Below are 19985 nucleotides of genomic sequence, written 5' to 3' on the forward strand. Positions count from 1 at the left end.
TGATATAAAATGTAAACAATTACAGTTTAAATTCGTTTTTATTTTTTAAATACATAATTTAAAGCAATACTATGTAGTTTTTTAAATTAATATTATATTAACATTTAGAACTGAACAATGAATCTTACTAAAAATAGACCTATTCATATATACGTTTAGATATATAACACTTTATTATATATTATGTACAGTGGTTAATTAAAAACTTTATTATAAAGTAAGGTAAAAAAGATACTAAATGGCTATATTTTCAAAAGCAAATTTTAAAAACAACATCTCACCAAAACTGTGATAAAAATTATTTTAAAAACTAAAGAGCATTTCGCAAAAGAAGGATGAATAAAAATGTTTTATTCGTAATAAAATGTCGTTTGTGTTGCTATAGCAACAAATTGGCGTTGTGTGTGTGCCATAAATCATAAAGCTGTTATTTTTGGATGTTCCTGAATATTTTTTTAAATTAATCACGTACCAGTTTTAAATTTAAAGCACCTCTTATATAATACAGTCAAGGAAATTGATATCGAATAGCTCGTGAAAAGCTAAACATGTTTTCCAAAGTAAAACTGTTTCAGTTCATCAACTTTTCGGCACCATTTGAGCGCGTTACCTTTTTTGTCAATTAGATGGTATGATCGTCCAGGCTACAAACAGTAAAAAAATGATTAATTTAAACTTTACATACAAAAAATGTCGAAATTTATTGTATTGTTTTGTCGGGTGCACCAAATAGAACTAAACACCACACATGAGGTCGTGGGTTCAATCCCCACTGATCTCATGCTGTAGCGCCCTTGAGTAAGGCGCTATAAACGGTATAAACTCCTGCTGAGCCAGCACTTAATCAGCAGCATAATTACCGGGCAATTATAGTCTCTATAATATCCTAAACTGTCACAGGCAACTCGAGACTAGGTCGGAGTAACTTATGTTACTCTATGTTTAAGTCGCGCATTCGACTTTCTCACATCGAGGATAAAGATATATACAAAAAAAAATTAACGTATTTTTAAGCTTTTAAAGCAAGATACCTACCACGTGTACGTGAAAAACTTTAAAACTTTTAACTTCTGTTTTGGTGTCTGGTGTACTAAAAATATAAATTTAGTTACAGTGGCTACTACAAAGTCAACAGGAATAATACATTATAGTTTGCTATTGATTTAAAAACTTTAAAATTTACATTGGTATTTCTCCTTTGACCTCCATACTAGTCGAATCAACATAAACAAATTTCGGTCCTTCCATCAAGAGAAATTGTCGAGTTTTGATGGAGAGGCCGCGTTTTTTCTCTAACTCTGCTTGTTTTAATATTAATTTGTCCTTTTCAGCAAACTTGTGCCTAAAACGTATTGGTAATAGTAGTTTATATATGGGAAAATAAGTAATAAATTTCAAATTTTGCTGATCTTATGCTGTAGCGCCCTTGAATAAGGCACTATAAACGGTATGAACTCCTGCTGAGTCAGTACTTAATCAGCAGCGTAATTATCAGGCAATTATAATCTATAATATCCCAAACTGCCACATGTAACTCGAGACTGGGTCGGAGTAACTGATGTAACTCTATGTTTAAGTCGCGCATTCAACTTTTCCACATCGAGGATAAAGATATATACAAAAAAAAATAATAACTTCAAATTAATTATTTTTAAAATTGTTTAAATATTCCTCACTGTAGATATCTTGTGCAGCATATAACTTTAAATTAATATATTTTGAATTTAAATAAACCTTAGTCTACACAACGTTGAAAATTTTTAAAATAGTAAACCCACCATTTAGTTTGTTCTTGTATCCCCATCCTACGTTGTCGTTCATCTTCAGATAAATGAATACTTAAACCATAACCATCTGTATCATCGGGGTCACTACATTCAAGTCTATATAAATTTAAAATGCAAAAATTTATTTGTGGTATTAGTTTAATAAACAGTAAACGATTAGATTTTTACCTTATTCCAGTAGTACCAAAACTCCCATATCTTTTAGCTGGCGAAGAATTTAGGCTATTAAATCCCTATAACACAAAAAATAACCTTTACCATTTAAAATATATATAAAAAAAAATATCCAAAACGTTAAGTTTATGTTAGTTCATTGACATTTTAATAACAGGTTTTTAATTGTCATTACTTCTGACATTTACGTACAATAAAAGATTGAAATGTCCTAGTTCATTAGTTTGTGACTTCATGGTATTTAAAATGACTGATTTAAATGCCAGTTAAATATTTGTCGAAATTAACAATGCAACATTTGATGAATAACTCAATTATTTTTTAAGGTTTTAATTAACAACGTTTTGATTCATGAAAAATCGGCTTCACATTTAACGCTGGCATATGTACTCCATAAATAACTATTAATTTACTGTGGTCAACATTTGACTTTACTACATGAGGTCCTAGGTTCGAATCCCACTGCTTTTTTATGCTGTAGTCCCTTTAAGTAAGGCGCTATAAACAATATGAACTCCTGCTGAGCCCATACTTAATCAGCAGCTCATAATTTTTAGTCATACTGCCAAACACAATTCGATACTCGGTCGGAGTAACTGATGTTACTCTATGTTTAGGCCGTAAAGTCGACCTTCTCACATTAAGAGTATATAAATCTTAATAAAAAATTTAAATTCTGTATACTATATATATTATTTTAATATTTTTTTATGGATATGGATTTTTAACTTAAATATGGATTTTTAACTTACAGATAGCGTACTTCCACGTACATGCTTTGTCGGTTTTCCCATCGAAGGAGGAGTTTGTAAATGTAAATTTTCCCAATCTATTCCCCGAAAGAAATTGTGAGATTTGATTGGACGAAAGCCGCCCATGTACTTGGAGCCTAATCTGTGGTTAGGATTTGTTTCCTAAATATATTCAACACATGTAAGTTTTTTACAAATTCTTGTTTAAAAAAATTCTATAAATTCTTGTTTAAAAATTTTTTTTAATCTTACTTGAGTAACAATACTTTGTAAAAATAGTTCAAAAGGCTACCACACAAAGTTGGTAATATTAAACGTTATTAGGGCTTTAAAACCTATAAAACTGATGTCATTCTATTAGTATTTTTGTATATATATTTGTCCTTTTGTGGGAAAGGTCGAACATCAGTTACTCCGACCCAGTCTTGAGTTGCCTGTGGCAATTTGGGATATTATAGAGATTATAATTGTCTAATAATTATGCTGCTGATTAAGTGCTGGCTTAGCAGGAGTTCATACCGATTAAAGCGCCTTACTCAAGGGCACTACAGCATGAGAGCAGTGGGGATTAAATCCACGACGTCATGTGTTGTGTAGCAAGTGTTCTTACCACTACACTGCGTTTCCATTATAACACCTTAATATAAATTACTGAATTAAACATGAAACATTAAAGTTTTTAAATTCAAAGTGTACTTACTAATAGTTGGTTAATTAAATCCTGTGCATCAGGATCCATACTTTCCGGGATCGTAAAATCGCGGTCAATTATTTTCCTAAACACGTGATAGTCGTTGTCGTCGTGAAAGGGTGTTTTACCAGTTAACATTTGGTAGATTATACAACCCAGTGCCCACAAATCGGAGCTATGGTAATGTAAAATATTGCGCATTAGATAGATGTTGAGGTAAATGTATAAAAAAATATAATAGAGTTGAATACACAATTAGGCGCTGGATATAGCTTAAAAGGTATACTTATAAGCATTGTCAAAAGCACAATGCAAATGAAAGGTTAATTGTTAAGATATTATTAATATTAGGTAAACTCTGGTTTAGGGCTTGAATTATAGAAAAGAAATTATTATTTACTTATTTAAGTTATTTGTATTCTTGCCTTGAATAAAAATTTAAAATGCACACATGATTTTATGGATATAGTTGAAATAAATATAAATATTTGTATTACCTTTCTGATGAGGTCCTGTTCGATAATAATTCGGGCGGAACGTATTCTGCTGTTCCCACAAATGACGATATTTGATCTGTACAAAACATTTCATTTTAAATAGTGGTAAGAACACCTGCTACACCACCATGAGGTCGTGGGTTTAATCCCCACTGCTTTCATGCTGTAGCGCCCTTGAGTAAGGCGCTATAAACGGTATGAACTATTGCTGAGCCAGCACTTAATTAGCAGCATAATTACTGGACAATTATAATCTATTATATCCCAAACAGCTAAGGGCAACTCGAGACTGGGTCGGAATAACAGTTGTTACTCTATGTTTAAGTCGCGCATTCGACTTTCCCACATCGAGGATAAAGATATATACAAAAAAAAATTGTGTTTACGTTTTAAATATTAGGAATTAGTTCGCAAAATCTAATCAACAATGTTAATTAAAAAGGTCGGGTTAGTGTTTAGGGTTTATCCTAACCTTGGTCGCCGTATTCGTTTTTAAAAAAGTTATCTGTGTCACATATTTTTGCTGTTCCAAAGTCAGTTATTTGTATATGCCAGCCGTCAGTTAGAAGAATATTTTCTGGTTTCAAATCCCTGAAAATAAATATAAAAATATAATTTAAAAGCAAGTAATTAAAACAAAATACTAATAAGACTATAAAGTTCAGTTTTGTTTTAAAAAGTTACTTGCTTGTACTGTGTACCAGCTAAAGTTGGGTTAAAGGTAGTTCATTTATTTATTTATTTTTTTTTTGTATATATTTTTATCCTCGATGTGGGAAAGTCGAATGCGCGACTTAAACATAGAGTAACAACTGTTACTCCGACCCAGTCTCGAGTTGCCTTTAGCAGTTTGAGATACATTATAGATTACAATTGTCCGGTTATTATGCTGCTGACTAAGTGCTGGCTCAGCAGAAGTTCATACCGCTTATAGCGCCTCACTCAAAGGCGCTACAGCATGAAAGCAGTGGGGATTAAACTCACGAGCTCATGGTGGTGTAGCAAGTGTTCTTACCACTACACCACGCTGCCGGTTAAATAAAATAAAAGCTTGCCTGTGTATTATTTTTAACTCTGATAGATATTCCAAAGCAAGTACCAACTCAGCAGCATAAAATTGCGCACATTTAAAAGGTAGAAAAGTATTGGCTTCAATATAACTAAGTAATTCTTCGTTGCTTGCATAACTTAGAACGAAATCTAACAACAAACATATGTTAAGGAAAATCTACTAATGAAAACGTAAAGTGTTAGTCATGTAGACTGTAAGTACTACCATTTAAATCACAGCATTATTCTATTATTATTAATACAAAAAATGCATTCTTAATATTGGTTATATGACTATAGTCTAGAAACTTGAGGTTGGCCTATACAGCTATTGTCCTAGTTTAAATAGAAATTGTGTTTAAAAGGATACATATTCGTTTATGATCTTCAAACGTATATCGTAGTTCCACAAAAAACGGGTGATTTAAAAGTTTTATTATATCTGTCTCGCGGTTCACTTGATCTAGTTTATCGTTGTGCAGTAACTTTTCGCGATCCAATATTTTAACTGGAAAAATAAAAACAAAACAGTATAAGTTAGTGTGTCATTACTGATTTATAATGTATACATTTTTTTATATATTTTTATCCCCGATGTGATAAGGTCGACTTTACGACCTACCTAAACATAAAGACTTACGTTACCCCGACCCAATCTCGAGTTGTTTTTGACAGTCTGGGATATTATAGATTATAAATGCTTAATAATTAAGCTGCTGATTAAGTTTTGGTTTAGCAGGAGTTTATACCATTTATAGCGCCTTACATAAGGGCTCTACAGCATGGGAGCCGTGGGAATCGAACCTATGACTTTATGTAGTGAAGCCATATAGGTTCCGGCCACTACACCATTCTGCCGGATATTTCGCCTTTAAAAGAAGCAGAAAATAAAATCTAAATTAACTAACTTGCATATTGTGTTCCAGTTGCAATTTCTTGGGCAAGTACAACCTAAATACAAAAAAACAATCGTTTATTTAATTGTAATTAAAACAATATATACCCCTAATAGAGTCATATTTTATTTAATATTACTCATTACTTTTAATCGCATTCGCGTAGGCAGTTTTTAATAGCATACAACAGCGCTTTATATGAGTAAGAAAGGCAAAAAGCAACACTAGTCTTTATTAGGAATACCTGTACCAAAGCATTGTGTGCTATACTTAATGGCCTAATAAATTGTTAATGTATGTATTTTATTCGGCGATAAAACTTTAAAGTTTTAACACACTAATATTATACCGTTGAATCTTCGTCTTCTCCCAGCAATTTTGACACTAAAAAATCGTCTGGACTTTTCGTTTCATTTGTCATTTTATTTGTATTGTTTGTTTATCTATTAAGTATAATTCTCTGGCCTTTGATATATTAAATATTTTACCAAATGGTGGATTTTGTCTTGTTTAATATTTTAATATACGTTTTTTTAAGTTAAATGTCAAACAATATTTAATGTGCTTATAGTTAAAATACTACCCCTTTACTTATACCGGAACAGCATTGAACTACCAAGTAGTTTTAGACCTAATTTAAAACTTCACCAATAAACAATAGCCAGTAGCTTTCTGTGCTTCTAGTCCAAATATATACATTTCTATTCCTTATGTTGTCGTTTAGTACGATCACTGTTTAACGCCTAAGAATGTAATGTACTAGATATAAATGATATCATTATGAATCTCCACAATGATATCATACCACAGCCTGACAGGAAATAATCCTTGCAACAGGACAAACGTACTAAGCACAAAACCTTAGATTGTTGGATTGTATTCGCTCTATACTGTTTACCATGTTTTGCTTTCCTTTAAACGGTGGCACTGTTAAGGCTGGTGCATCTGACAAATATTTTGAACTATAGTTATTTTTATACTGCACAAAGCAACTACGGCGGTGATTTACCTAAATGTCACCTGTAATGATTTTAGTTATTTTAGTCTATGATTAAATGTATAGGTTAGCACATGGTAAATAATATTTAAAAAAATGCTTTGAAGATTTACATACATAAACACAAGTAATACATTCTTAAATGTAATAATTTTTTTATTTAATATTGAATATTTTAATTTATATTTCTACAAAATTTAAAAAAAAGGATTGTTATTTTAAAAATAAATTTATTTTGCTGCCACCTAATGAACAAACTTTTTTATGGCCTACATGTGCTTGTGGGCGCTCACAAGCAATAAGCAAGCAGACAAAAACACCTAACACCTAAAGTAGATCCACACTCAGCCTAAGTTTAATGTGATTAAAAAATAAGTGTTAACAAAGTAAAGCTGATATTTTACAACCAGTTTTCAACCATGTCTAAAAACCTTATCGGCGACTCCCGATCGGAGTTGGCCGAATTGGTGAAACGAAAAGAAGAAATAGCTGAAACCCTTTCAACGTTAGAAAGACAAATATATGCGTTTGAGGGCAGTTATTTAGAAGATACCCAGTTATATGGAAACATAATACGCGGTTGGGATCGTTATTTAACAAACAAAAATACAAACAGTAAAGCTGACAGAAGAAATCGAAAGTTCAAAGAAGCCGAACGTTTATTTAGTAAATCTTCTGTTACTTCAATGTCGGCTGTTAGTGGGTTAATGGACTCTATTAGGAAAGAAACTAGCGGTGAAAGCAGCAAAATTGACGACAGTCCGAAGGGAAAGAAATTGGATGAAACCGAAGTTGAAACGACAAATGGAACGGATACTTCATCTAGGCCTAGTACTCCAAAACAACCAATCAGCAAAAAAAGCAGTGGGAATTCATTAAGCAGTCAAAGCGGTTACCCAAAGGACAAAAAAAGGAAAAACCGCCTTTCTTTATCCTCAAAACATTCAAAATACGTCAAGAAAATGTGACCTAAGATATAAAAAAATATTATTTGAATTGATTTTTAAAGTAATTTCCTTTAAAGTTGTGTAGATGGTCCAGTCTGGAAAGTAGGGCAGTTTTTGACGCGATCTCGTGCGTGCAAGTGTAAAAAACGGTGTGACCACAGGGCACGCATGCTAAAATTTTTCGTGTGCATGCGTGATTTATTTTTTACGTGTTTCACTTAAATTTGGCTTAAATATGCTACCACCCGAATTGCCCGAATTATTTTTAAAACCAGGCATGCAAACGTTAATTTCAGGCTACATTTTTTTTTACCGAAAAAAATCTTGTGCGTGCACACCCTACTTTCCAGCTTGGTAGATGACTGTGTGGGAATGGGAAATATTTTTTTAAATGAATTTTAATTCTGATTTCGTTTACAAAATTCAAAAATTACAACCTATAGTTTTTCGACTTTGCAATATCAAAAGAACTTTCTTAAATAATAATAATATTGTGCTGATTTTGTGTTTGATGTGTTGGTTTAAATTATGCTTAAAAATTGCAATCACTACCAATACTTGTTTATTTGTTAACTATGTAATACATAACATTTTTGTTAATTAGATTTTTTATAATGGATATCGTTTATGATGACTACAAAAATGGGATTGATATATACAAAAAAAATCCATCTAATAAAAATGAAAGTACCAGCAAAAACAGTTACCAAAACATAACCCAATTTGCAGAAAAACAACATCATTCTAACAAAAGACATTACAGTACAATCAATCAAAATCCTGATGACTTTTGTCCCAAAAAACGACAAAGAAATAAGGACATTGAAATGAGATGCTTGGTCCCGTCTGTCTGTGCTGGTGGAATTATCGGCAAGGGAGGTTCGAATATTAAAGATATGAGAGCTTCTTTTAAGGCTAGAATATCACTTCCAGATACCGATGCATCGGAGAGAGTATTTATTGCCACAGCTAGTATCGAAAGCTGTGCTGAAATTTTAATGAGAATTCTACCTATTGTAAATGATGCTCTAGGGGGGAGAGGGTTAAAAACCAACCAAAATGTTAATGATAGACCTTTATTTAAATCACCAATGAGTATTAAACTGTTAGTACACCATAGCCAAGCCGGCTGCATTATCGGTCCAAAAGGTTTTAAAATTAAAGAGCTGAGAGAAAAAACTGGGGCAAAGATCTCTGTTACATGTGATTGCCATTTAAACAGCACAGACAGGATTTGTAATATATCTGGTACCTGTGAAGTAGTCTCTAAATGTGTGGAAATGATTCTCTACCTTCTTGGTAATACACAACCGAAGGGTCCTGTTAGTAATTTTGATCCTGGTTTTAAAAAGACCCAATGTTTTAACTACGAAAATTATAACGACTCAACTTTAAGAGAAGAAAGGGATGTTTGTAATTTTAAGGGCTCAAGGAAAGGGGTATATGATAACAAACAAAGTTATCACAATAAACAAAATAGGAATTTTGGTCAACAGAGTAACAATTAAAGGGGTTTAAAAATAATGATAAGGTGGCTTTAAAGGTCAAAGCTATGGTCAAAATATTGGAACACTAGATAGGGTGGTAATAATAATCCTAAATAAGGGTGTTAATTACATCTTTGAATGTTTTAGAAAAATTTTAAAATATTAAAGACGAAAAAAATAAAACAAATTTCTGTTTTACATTTAAAACAATAAATAAAATATTTAACTTGTTATAAAGAATCTGCTATTTAGTTTTTTAAAAAAAAACAGGCACTTAACTTAGAGATTAGGTATGTAACTTAGGGGTAGGATTTTAACTTAGAGGGAAGGGCCATAATTAAGAGGGTAAGCACGAGCACTTACTAAGTAGGCCCGAGGGTAAGCACGAGCACTTACTAAGTAGGCCCGAGGGTAGGCATCACACTTGTAGGAAAGGAACTTAACTATAAGGGTAAGTATTTAACTTTAAGGGTATGCACTTAACTTAGGCGACGGGCATTCAACTTATGGTAGGCAATACACCTTAAGTAGGCAATTAACTTACAAGGTAGATGGTAGCATTGGGCGATATTAAAATTTGCAATTTGTAGTAATGTCGCAACTATTGCTAACCTTAACCGGTGGTTTTTATTTTTTGAATTCTTTAAATTGCAATACGAGTTGTTTGAAATATAAAATCAGTCTTTTGACGTCATTTTGTGTCTTTGCCATTACTATTTAAAATATTAAAAAAACATGGGCTACTACGTCTACTCGGCAATATCATAAGACTCAAGTTACAAATCAGTTATAACTCCCCTTTTTATTTTTTCCACATTACATTTGTTTACAAATCTATCGAACGTTGCCATTGAGCAGCAAATTAAAAACTTAGAGTTTAGGTATAGCTTAAGTGTTATTTATTTTAGTAAAACAAGGTTTGTGGCAAAATTGACGAGATGGTTGACACGGACGCCAAGTTTAAAGCTGCATTAAACGTCATAGAAAATCTTCCGAAGAATGGTAATAATAAAAATCTTTTTTTAACTAAAACAATTATTTTTTTTAACGTTTATTACTGTTATGGCTGGGTTAGGCATTTTTAACATAAATCTTTGTTATTTTGCCCCCTTAACCTATTCTTAAATTGCCTTTAGCCATTTAATTATAAATATTTTTGATGGTGTGATATTTAACCTGCTAATTTGCCTAATGATTTTGGGGTTAGCAAAAGTTTTATAGTTATTGCTTTTTTTAATGTTCTTTTATGATTTTATTTTGTAAAACTCAGTGATTTCATTTTGTTAAACTCTTTTAATCACTATTCACTCTAGAAAGTAAGGCAATATGCGCACAAGATTTTTTTTGTTAAAAAATGCATGCCTGAAATTAGTGCTTTGATGCCTGGTGTTTAGAAAACTTACCTAAATATGCAATATAAATCATGCAGGCGTAGACCGTTAATTTTGGTAACTGTTATTTTTTACGCTTGCACACACGAGATTTTGTCGAAAACTGATCTATATATCAGACTGGGGCACTTCGACATTGTAGTTTTTGTACTCTCAACTAATTGTTTAAATATACTGGCTCATAATATTACTCTTTTTTAAATATAAAAAAATAATTATTTTTGTTTTTACAATTATTGCTATTTTTAATGTTATGAGCTTCGTTGACAAGAAAGCTTTTAGATAGCCTATATATAAACCCAAAATTTTATGTTGTAAAACTCAGTGTATTAACCACTATTCAGGAGCTGATTGCTTCTTTATATTGTCTTCAAATATAACTTTTTTATAAAAATAAACTTCAATTAATTTCAGGACCTTATAAGCCATCACCTACTATGATGCTGATGTTTTATGCATATTACAAACAAGCTACTGAAGGAAAATGTCACAGAGCCAAACCTTGGTCTTTTGATGTTATTAACAAAGCGAAATGGGATGCTTGGAACAAACTGGGATCTATGAGTAGTGATGAAGCCAAGGAGAACTACGTCGTCGAGTTGACAAAGGTAATTTTTGTCCATTATTTGTGCTTTTTAATAAAAAACAAAAAAAAGGGTTGACTTTTATCATTAAGGAAAAATTTTTGTGTGTGAAGGACTTGTAAGATTGCTAGTCGTTTATATTTAGATTTAATTTTATGTGGAAAGTCTGATCTTATAGTATAACTTAAAATATAAATTGATTGTATTTACTGGTTAGAATAAGCCTATAGTTTTTGGTGTTAGTTTTGTGTTATTTGTAAGTTTGTTTAAGATTTTTAAATATATACTTGTGGTTTTAAACAACTATTTATATAAAACTGATTCAGGGTTCTTAGAAAAATAATTCAATTTTATTTCGAATCTCATACTTAACTAATGTTTTAGTAAAGGTCATAACATTTTATTTTGGTCTTAAAATTCTACCTATTTAATAAAGATTTATTGTTAGGAATTTGTAATACATTTTAAGCTTTATATTATATTTGATACTAAAACTTTTTTATTATAGATTTATAAGTTTAAAAATGTATATAGTTAATATTAAACTTCTTATTTTAACAATTTTAGATTGAAAAAAAGCATATATAGCTATATTATTAATTTTTAAAAAGAAACTTACTGTAGCCTATACAATGTATTGATATAAATATTTAATTAACCCTGTTTTGAATTGTATTATGCAACTATGTTGTCACATGCACAAGCAGGTTATTTAATAGGCTTATAAATAGATCTGTGATTAATTACAATAGGTTGGGATGACAGAGTGTTGGTCTTTGTATGTTAATAAAATGTCAAACACAATTCATCACTCTGCTTGGTTATATTGTCATTTTTTTTCTTTTTCATTTTATTTAGCCTACAACATACCATATTTTTACTGTCTAAAATACTTTGTTTATTTTCTTTTTTTTTTGTATGAATGTGATTTGAATTGGCCTTTAACAGATTGTTAAAAAAGTTAAATAAATTGGTTATTTATTATACATATTTTTGGTCAAAAGTAAAAAATGGAATTGTTGTTTAGGCAATGAAAGATTTTCCAGTATTATCAGATGATCAAGTATGTTACAATATCTTTGTAATTCTTTAATTTAGGTGGCTTGTAGTAATTCCTTTGCTTAACACTTGCAACATTTGACTTAATTAATCTGCAAAAAAATTAAAAACTTAAATTTTTTCTTGAAATTATTTGGTACTTGCGCTTTTTTGTATATATATACATAATGTAATTTTAAATTAGTGGTTTCCTGTAGATTGGTAATAAATGTCTTATTTTTAGGATGTTTGTTATAGAATGCATGACATTTAATTCATTTTGAGACCTCTTGTAATAAAAAATTGCCAACAAATTAATATGCTGCATTATTTAACAAATATATATACATAATTGGTTACATATTTTTTGCCGAATTGGTAAAAATTAAAAAAAGAATGGTTTTACATAGTTTTTTTAAATTAAAATTTTTTTAAGAAACAAAAATTAATTTAGTTTATGAGTAAAATTTCAATAAAATGTTTGCCCATAATTATTTAAATTATAAAAAATTGTAATATGCCAAGCTATTAATTTATATTTTTTTTACAGATTATTGAAGTACTACCTGCTACCGATCAAGCCAGTGAATTTATACAGAGTCTTGGTCAATTTTACGAAATTGTTGATATAAAAAATGACGACATTTCAAAGCTAAAATCTTTAACAGGCAAAGGTAAGAAATCAAAGTTAAAGTAACATCAAAATGTGTATATAATAAAAAATAAGTCTTAAAAAGGAAAATTAAAGTTGTAAAGTTATTATTAAAAGCATGCTAAAAGTATATTAGTTAATAATTTATAGCGTTTTACCAGTAAGTACACAGAGTATTATGTTTTGGCAAACATTCGATTTTGTGCTGACATTAATAGTTAAACCTACTTATTTGCTGCATTTACACGATGTTTACAACATTTTTGTCAACTTGTTGTATTTGTTTTAACAGGCAAAGAAAAACCAAATGGTGTACCTCATTTTCCACTGGATAATAATGATGAAATTAAAGGTTAGGTTATTACAATATTTTTTTCCTTATTTTGCTTGGCTACATCAAATTATTTACATTTTATAACATTTTTTTTGATTGTTTTGTTTAAAAGGGCCTATTTTTTATTGGTAAATTAGGTTAAAACCTTATTAAAATAAAATTTTGTAAATTTGTTATAATAGTTTTAAAATGCACCGTTAAGAATTATAATTTCTTAGATTCGGGTATTAAATTTAATTTGTTAATAATGCTAATACCGTATTAAAAGGATTTAATTATACAGATGTTGATATTGATTCAGTAAATCATCAAAATGGGAATGGATATCATGAAAATGGGATCATCAATGATGAAAAACTTGATGATCAAACTGACAAAGAACCAGGTAAAAACACAAACACGTGCATTTATAATTGTACTAAGAAGTTAAACAATAGCATAATAAAACTGACTCTTTGTATATTTATATTTTAAGTATTATTTAAATAAATTGCTCTAAATTTGAAATGTATAAAAGGTATTAAAACACTATAAAAGGCACCCTATTTACAAGTTTAACCTAATGCCTGAATATTAAATTTTTCTTTTGATTATGGTCCACTCACCTCATGCTGTAGCGCCCTTGAGTAAGGCGCTATAAACGGTGTAAACTTCTGCTGAGCCAGCACTTAATCAGCATCATAATTATCGGGCAATTATAATCTATAATATCCCAAACTGCCACAGGCAACTCGAGACTGGGTCGGAGTAACTGATGTTACTCTGTGTTTAAGTCGCGCATTCGACTTTCCCACATCAAGGATAAAGATAAATACAAAAAAAATTTATTATTTTAAAAAATTCCTTGGTTTCTTTTCTAAAAGTTATTTTTAAAAAAAATCTTTTTGTTTTATTGTCGCTAGCTCCCTCTAACCACCTAAATGAAAGTGATGAAGAGTTTTGTGACACAACTAATGATCCAGTGGTTTTTAGAGATCATCGTAAACGTGATAGTTCCACAAGTATTTCTGAACCTTCAACATTAAGTTCTGACGAGAGTTTGCATAAAACCAATCTCCTGGCTGACTCATCCAATCATTCCACCCCAGTGTAAGTCTAGTTGCTTTTTGTTTAAATTAAATTTTTTCTTTTAGATCTTATTCTTATCACATTACCTTAAAGTCATACTTTTATAGTTTTTTTAAGAAGGTTGTGCTGTTATGACATGTCTGAATTATCCGTTATTGCCAGGCTCAAGGAAGAATAGTGTGGCATTGGTGCGGCTCAAACCCAGTACCTTTCGGTTCTTAACACGATGCCATAACTAAAGTTTTAACAGATATTCCTGCCAAAATTTTAACTAATATTTCTACCAGAGTTTTACTGGATATTATGATTAAATATTTCACTAAAATATAGAAAACCACTCAAAGATGGAGGTGAAACCGGAACACATGGAATCGATAAATCTCCTACTAGAAATGTTGGTTTTTATTCTAATGATGATAATGGTATGTTAGTATAAAATAAACCTTATATATATACATATACTAAATCCATACAAAAATATAATCAATTATTTTTTTAGAATTAGAAAACCAACCAAAAAGATCGCCACCTAGTAACAGGTTATCTGGTGAACAGGGGATTCAATATGGGTTAGGTGGGGCAGGGGGTTCAGGTGGTAATGGTAACCCCGCCAATATATCAGAGGTACTATTATTAAAGCTTTACTAACAAGCCATTTTAAAATATCTTGATAATATAATTTATCGTTTTTTTTTGTGATAGATTCAAGAAAGAATTGCAGTAACGTTATTACAACTACAAAGAGATATGAACCATGTTTTAAACAGATTACAAACACTTGAAACAATAACAATGACAAAACAACAGGTAATTAGATTCAACAATAAAAATAAAAAACAAAAAATAGCACCTTAAAATGTACTTTTTATATTAATTTTAAATTTTTTCTGTAAATTTAGAGTCATTGTTGTTTGCATAACAACCAAACCAAACAGTCAGTAACTCCAACATGGTGGCCATTTCCTGAGCTTAGCCCAAAAACAACTTTATTCATGTTTTTATGGCCTCTTGTTGTCCGCTACATATTCTTACTAATCAAAAAACGCCGCAGAAAATAATTACTTTTTGAAGGTTAATTTATTTTGATTATTGCTGTGCAATTAGATTAGGGTTGTGCAGCTTCTTTATATTCCGTGATTGTGTTTTTTAATATTTCAAATGCTTCAATAAAATCTATCTCAGTTATGTTGTATCTTGAGTACCAGTGTAAATAAGCAGAGTGCTCGAACATAAGATGTGATTTGTGGAGAATTCTTTCGCATAACTCTTGTGGTTTTAACGTCATGTTGCAACACATTGTCAAGGACTTTGCTTTACTAAAATAACAAAAATAAATTTAGTTTAATTAAAATACAAAATTCCATTTACTGAAAAAATGTCCTACCTTTTGGTTTTCGTGAAATCTAACCAAGTATCAACAGGAAATGGATTCCATTTCACATAATTAAAAGCACCCTAAAACAAGGTAACTGTCAATTTAAATTTTCGTTGATTCAAACAACCTGTTGTAAACTTTTAATCAAACCGGCAGCGTGGTGTAGTAGTAAGAACACTTGCTACACCACACATGAGGTCGTGGGTTCAATCCCCTCTGACCTCATGCTGTAGCGCCCTTGAGTAAGGCGCTATAAACGGTACGAACTCCTGCTGAGCCAGTACTTATTCAGCAGCATAATTGTCGAGCAATTATAATCTATGATATTTCAAACTGCCACAGGTAACTCGAGACTGGGTCGGAGTAACTGATGTTACTTTATGTTTAAGTCGCGCATTTCACTTTCCCACATCGAGGATAAAGATATATACAAAAAAAAAATACCTTACTGTAGATATGCACGTCCAGAGCAACCTTTCATTAGAAACTTACCTTAAATTTAGACACCATGTTGTTGACATCTACTTGTGAGTTTTGATCAATACCTCGGCATACACATAAACTTGAAATTGTAGATTCACCAGCAGTTTTAAGATGCTGATTCTGTCCGGTTATATTTCTTGTTAGCTTTTCGAAAATTTTCTGAGATGGAGTGCTAGCTGGTAAAGTTGAGTTTGTGGCATGGCTTAAATATTTTAAAAACACAAATTAGTTGTTACATAACATCTAATTGACCCAGATTTAAAAGAAGTGAAAAATAAATCTTTTTTTTTGATTAAAATAAAGAATAAAATCTTTCAAAATAGACTTATTATACAACCCTATATTTAATACTTTAAATAAGTTAAAGAAAATAATTACAATGTGTGTAGTAATTTTAAATTAGGCATTGGAGAAACAGATCTGATTAACTCCCATGATTCTACACCAATCGACAATCCCTTAGAGGGAGTTAGAGATGAAACTGGGTAAAACAATCCTGCCATTGTGTTAGCAATATACTGGTTCATGTCTTTGAGAGTAACTGTTTTTATGTGCTTGGTTACAGTCTGTAGAATGTCATCATTTTCGTATATTATGATGGCGTCCGTGTTTTGTTGTAGTTTTGCAAATGAGAGAAGTTGGTTGTAATGTTGAGTTGGAGACTCACCTTCAGAATGTGGAACAACGACATTCCATAACCTTAACAATATTGCATTTTAATTGTTTATTATTTGAGCACATTTACTTAAATTTCCAAGTCAAAAACTTCAGGAAAACTAGTGATAAATTATACCAATGGATAAAGTTTACAATGTTAGTTAAAACAGCTATTTATATATATATTTTTTTTGTATATATCTTTATCTTCGATGTGGGAAGGTAGATTGTGCGACCTAAACATAGAGTAACATCAGTTACTCTGACCCAGTGTCGAGTTGCCTGTGGCAGTTTGGGATATAATAGATTATAATTGCCCAGTAATGATGCTGCTGATTTAGTGCTGGCTCAGCAGGAGTTAATACCGTTTATAGCGCCTTACTTAAGGGTGCTACAACATGAGGGCAGTGGGGATGGAACCCACTGCCTCATGTGTGGTGTAGCAAGGGTTTTTACCATTACCCCACGCTGCCTGTATAAGGACTTTGATTTTAAAACACCTAGTTATATATTCGGATTATTTTTAAGATTTTGTTTTTTATTACCTATATGCAGTTGGATAAGAATCCCGTAGTTCTTCGCACATTCGAGCCCCGAACCCAGACCCAGTACCACCTCCTAAACTATTCACCCCTATAAAACCGGAAAAACTTTCGCATGCTTCGACTTTGACACGGATTGCTTCAGTACACACATCAAGCATAGTTGAATCATTGTCTACCATAAATTTTCCATACCCAGCCCTAAATTTAGGCAAATCTCCTCCTATTGTAGACTTTGGAAGATTTTTGTAACCTAGAGCAAAGTTAGCGCCACAACCCTTTTTAGTAATCACTGAATTTCCAGTGACATTTACCTACAAAATTATACTGCTATAACTTTTTTATATTAGGTGTATTTCTATTAAACATTTTCTATTAAGAGGTCTTATAGAGGTTATAATGTTTTTAAAAATTAATTTTTTCTGTTTTGATGAGTACAAAAGTTATATATAGCTGGTTAAAAATTGTTTTATAGACAATTTAAACAAGTCACTTGCCTTATATCTTCTTGCCTCTGCTGCAAACTTATTAATTACTTTTCTTTCAGCATCAATAAAAATAGCATGTGGTTCTTTGACGTTTCCACTTTCAAATAAAGTATGCTGAATGTTAAAGTCATCGCTAGAATTCCCAGCAGATTGTAACCAAAATTCTTTGCCTATCTGTACCCCACATTGCCCAACATGCACATATACAGCAGACATTTAATTAACCCTAAACCCGCGTCTAAATAGATGATAACATTAGGTAAAAAACATTGGATACGTTAACATAAAATGTTATATTCAAAAATGTATTAACAACAGCAACTGTGAAGTTTTATTATCAGCGTTAGAGAATGTTAAAAAAGGGCACCACATATTTTATTAGGATAAATGCAATACATATAATGGAGCTTAGATATATGTAGGTTTAATTTATATATATGTAGGTTTAATTTATGGGCGCGAAATATATATAAAACTGTTGTTTGTGGTGTGTAGGTAAATTATCAAGGGCAAATATTAGTTAAGAGTTGCGACCATATTACTTCAATTAAAATGTCGACCGTGGGCCAGGCTATCGACTAGTTTAAAAATGGCAGTAAACAGTTATTTTTAGTTTTGTTTTTCTTTTATTTTCTGTATCTGATACAAGGCATTTTTATTTGGGGTTAAAGTGTCATTAATTCCATATTTCTTTTTTTTATTAATATTCTGTTCGTTGTCATTTATTGGTGGACCGTCATTATCCTGTTCCGTTTCATTATTAAAATATTTTCTCCTTGTTCCGGTTTTTACAATTCCACTGTCCCTGCAAGGATTGTATTTTTGGTCTTTAGATTTTAGTAAGTTTGATTGTAATTCACTGTCATGGAACATCTGACATTTTGAACCGAACCTGCATCGTCCTTTTCTATACATCCAGCAAACCTTTAAAATATAAAAAAAATGTTTTAAATAAAACTTGATTTAAAAGAATATATAAACAGCTTTATTGTAGGGCAACTTTTATTAAACCAACATTGGAAAGTATTGAAATTATAATTTTTGTAGTGGCAAGAACACTTGCTACACCACACATAAGGTCGTGGGTTCAATCCCCACTGAACCCATGCAGTAGCGCCCTTGAGTAAGGCGCTTTAAACGGTATGAACAACTGCTAAGCCAACACTTAATTAGCAGATGTTACTCTATGTTTAAGTCGCGCATTCGACTTTCCCACATCGAGAATAAAAATATTTACAAAAAAAATGTTTTGGTAAGACATTAGTTATTAACCTTCTTGCCATTGATTTCTTTGGCTGTTTTGTTATTTTCCACCATTTTTACATGTTGCTCTAAGATGTAATTTGCTTCTTTTTTCTGCCTTGAAAATAAAAAAGAAATTCATCAAGATTATTTTTAAGTTAGTGTGTTATGTTCGAAACCTACAAAAAAAAAACACTTACTCATCAAAATGAGTTGTAAAAACGGATTTGCCTGCCCCATGTTTTAATACAAGATCAGGTGATGGCAAACATACCTTTTTTATTTCTATAAACGGTAATAAAAATTGTAAATTGGCCATACATTTTTTAAATTATATTTACAAATTAACTGCCAATTAAACCGTTATACAATTGACCAATTTATTCCAAGTTACCTTTTATTTCTTCTTCTTCGGCCGAGTCCTCCGAAGAACTGGCATAACCACCCAACAAATCCATTTTAAAGAGCAAAGTAAAGACCACAAAATTAAATTTTTAGTTTTGTTATTGTTTCCACGTGGAGGATAACGTCAAAAACAATAATAGAAAAACCGTTAAAACAAGTGGACAAGTTACCTAAAAATATGCCACCGTAAGATGTCACTGCTGAGTATAAACATTCATATTACCCGGACAACTAACAAACCGAAATAAAAGGCCGAACGACAAAGCTTTTATTTACCGTTTAGTTAGCTAGCTCTCCACCTGTTTTGTTTTGAAACATGATATTTATCGGTTAACGTTAGGATTTAATCAGTTTTAAATCGTGTCCATATTTCTCTAAAGGTTAAAAATACACAAAAAATAAATGATTTAATTTTAAGTTCAGTAATTAGTTAACGTTAACAAATTTT

At 31.1% G+C, this 19985-nt stretch overlaps 5 protein-coding genes and 1 pseudogene across 8 annotated transcripts; 3 read left to right on the forward strand and 3 right to left on the reverse strand.

Annotated features, from left to right (window-relative positions):
- Positions 1-147: 147 nt before the first annotated feature.
- LOC145742852 (3-phosphoinositide-dependent protein kinase 1-like) lies at positions 148-6542 on the reverse strand. The gene is made up of 13 exons (XM_082560680.1): positions 6197-6542; positions 5860-5902; positions 5322-5459; positions 4957-5101; positions 4374-4492; positions 3902-3977; positions 3414-3579; positions 2714-2875; positions 1956-2020; positions 1779-1883; positions 1184-1342; positions 1036-1090; positions 148-644 (listed from the first exon to the last, which is right to left on the reverse strand). The coding sequence occupies exons 1-13, from the start codon at positions 6266-6268 to the stop codon at positions 543-545; spliced, it is 1407 nt and encodes a 468-aa protein (XP_082416806.1). The 5' UTR covers positions 6269-6542; the 3' UTR covers positions 148-542.
- Positions 6543-7154: 612 nt separating this feature from the next.
- LOC145741822 (chromatin modification-related protein MEAF6-like) lies at positions 7155-8366 on the forward strand. Its single transcript, XM_082559485.1, has one exon. It carries the CDS (start codon positions 7264-7266, stop codon positions 7810-7812), a length of 549 nt encoding a protein of 182 aa, XP_082415611.1. The 5' UTR covers positions 7155-7263; the 3' UTR covers positions 7813-8366.
- A 22-nt stretch (positions 8367-8388) lies between these two features.
- LOC145741821 (heterogeneous nuclear ribonucleoprotein K-like) lies at positions 8389-9392 on the forward strand. The gene has a single exon (XM_082559484.1). It carries the CDS (start codon positions 8406-8408, stop codon positions 9297-9299), a length of 894 nt encoding a protein of 297 aa, XP_082415610.1. The 5' UTR covers positions 8389-8405; the 3' UTR covers positions 9300-9392.
- A 720-nt stretch (positions 9393-10112) lies between these two features.
- LOC145742055 (acyl-CoA-binding domain-containing protein 5-like) lies at positions 10113-15533 on the forward strand. Of its 3 annotated transcripts, none has more exons than XM_082559799.1 (11): positions 10113-10280; positions 11084-11277; positions 12281-12316; positions 12842-12965; positions 13236-13295; positions 13579-13662; positions 14180-14366; positions 14676-14767; positions 14845-14969; positions 15048-15152; positions 15245-15533. In XM_082559799.1, the coding sequence occupies exons 1-11, from the start codon at positions 10217-10219 to the stop codon at positions 15401-15403; spliced, it is 1230 nt and encodes a 409-aa protein (XP_082415925.1). In that variant the 5' UTR covers positions 10113-10216; the 3' UTR covers positions 15404-15533. The 3 variants fall into 3 exon arrangements, with proteins under 3 accessions (XP_082415925.1, XP_082415924.1, XP_082415926.1); XM_082559798.1 differs by having other exon boundaries at positions 13561-13662; positions 15245-15532; XM_082559800.1 differs by lacking the exon at positions 12281-12316 and having other exon boundaries at positions 13561-13662; positions 15245-15529.
- Positions 15146-18116, reverse strand: LOC145742054 (tubulin delta chain-like; annotated as a pseudogene). Its single transcript, XR_014280949.1, has 6 exons — positions 17889-18116; positions 17406-17729; positions 16582-16902; positions 16213-16405; positions 15730-15800; positions 15146-15661 (listed from the first exon to the last, which is right to left on the reverse strand). The product of XR_014280949.1 is annotated as a tubulin delta chain-like (transcript).
- Positions 18117-18167: 51 nt separating this feature from the next.
- Positions 18168-19646, reverse strand: LOC145743257 (uncharacterized). Its single transcript, XM_082561178.1, has 4 exons — positions 19527-19646; positions 19333-19417; positions 19163-19250; positions 18168-18814 (listed from the first exon to the last, which is right to left on the reverse strand). Exons 1-4 carry the CDS (start codon positions 19588-19590, stop codon positions 18500-18502), a joined length of 552 nt encoding a protein of 183 aa, XP_082417304.1. The 5' UTR covers positions 19591-19646; the 3' UTR covers positions 18168-18499.
- Positions 19647-19985: the final 339 nt, after the last annotated feature.

This window comes from Corella eumyota, chromosome 2 (genome assembly GCF_963082875.1).
Source record: "Corella eumyota chromosome 2, kaCorEumy4.1, whole genome shotgun sequence".
Classification (NCBI taxonomy): domain Eukaryota; kingdom Metazoa; phylum Chordata; class Ascidiacea; order Phlebobranchia; family Corellidae; genus Corella; species Corella eumyota.

Coding starts and splice junctions, on each gene's coding strand:
- LOC145743257 (XM_082561178.1), bottom strand. CDS start 19,590: ATGGATTTGTTGGGTGGTTATGCCAGTTCTTCGGAGGACTCGGCCGAA. Junction 19,418..19,526: donor CGAAGAAGAAGAAATAAAAG/GTAACTTGGAAT, acceptor TACCGTTTATAG/AAATAAAAAAGGTATGTTTG. Junction 19,251..19,332: donor TTTACAACTCATTTTGATGA/GTAAGTGTTTTT, acceptor TTTATTTTCAAG/GCAGAAAAAAGAAGCAAATT.
- LOC145742055 (XM_082559798.1), top strand. CDS start 10,217: ATGGTTGACACGGACGCCAAGTTTAAAGCTGCATTAAACGTCATAGAA. Junction 12,966..13,235: donor AAAATCTTTAACAGGCAAAG/GTAAGAAATCAA, acceptor TTGTTTTAACAG/GCAAAGAAAAACCAAATGGT. Junction 13,296..13,560: donor TAATAATGATGAAATTAAAG/GTTAGGTTATTA, acceptor TTAATTATACAG/ATGTTGATATTGATTCAGTA.
- LOC145742852 (XM_082560680.1), bottom strand. CDS start 6,268: ATGACAAATGAAACGAAAAGTCCAGACGATTTTTTAGTGTCAAAATTG. Junction 5,102..5,321: donor TGAAGATCATAAACGAATAT/GTATCCTTTTAA, acceptor GTTTGTTGTTAG/ATTTCGTTCTAAGTTATGCA. Junction 645..1,035: donor AAGTTTTTCACGTACACGTG/GTAGGTATCTTG, acceptor TACTGTTTGTAG/CCTGGACGATCATACCATCT.
- LOC145741821 (XM_082559484.1), top strand. CDS start 8,406: ATGGATATCGTTTATGATGACTACAAAAATGGGATTGATATATACAAA.
- LOC145741822 (XM_082559485.1), top strand. CDS start 7,264: ATGTCTAAAAACCTTATCGGCGACTCCCGATCGGAGTTGGCCGAATTG.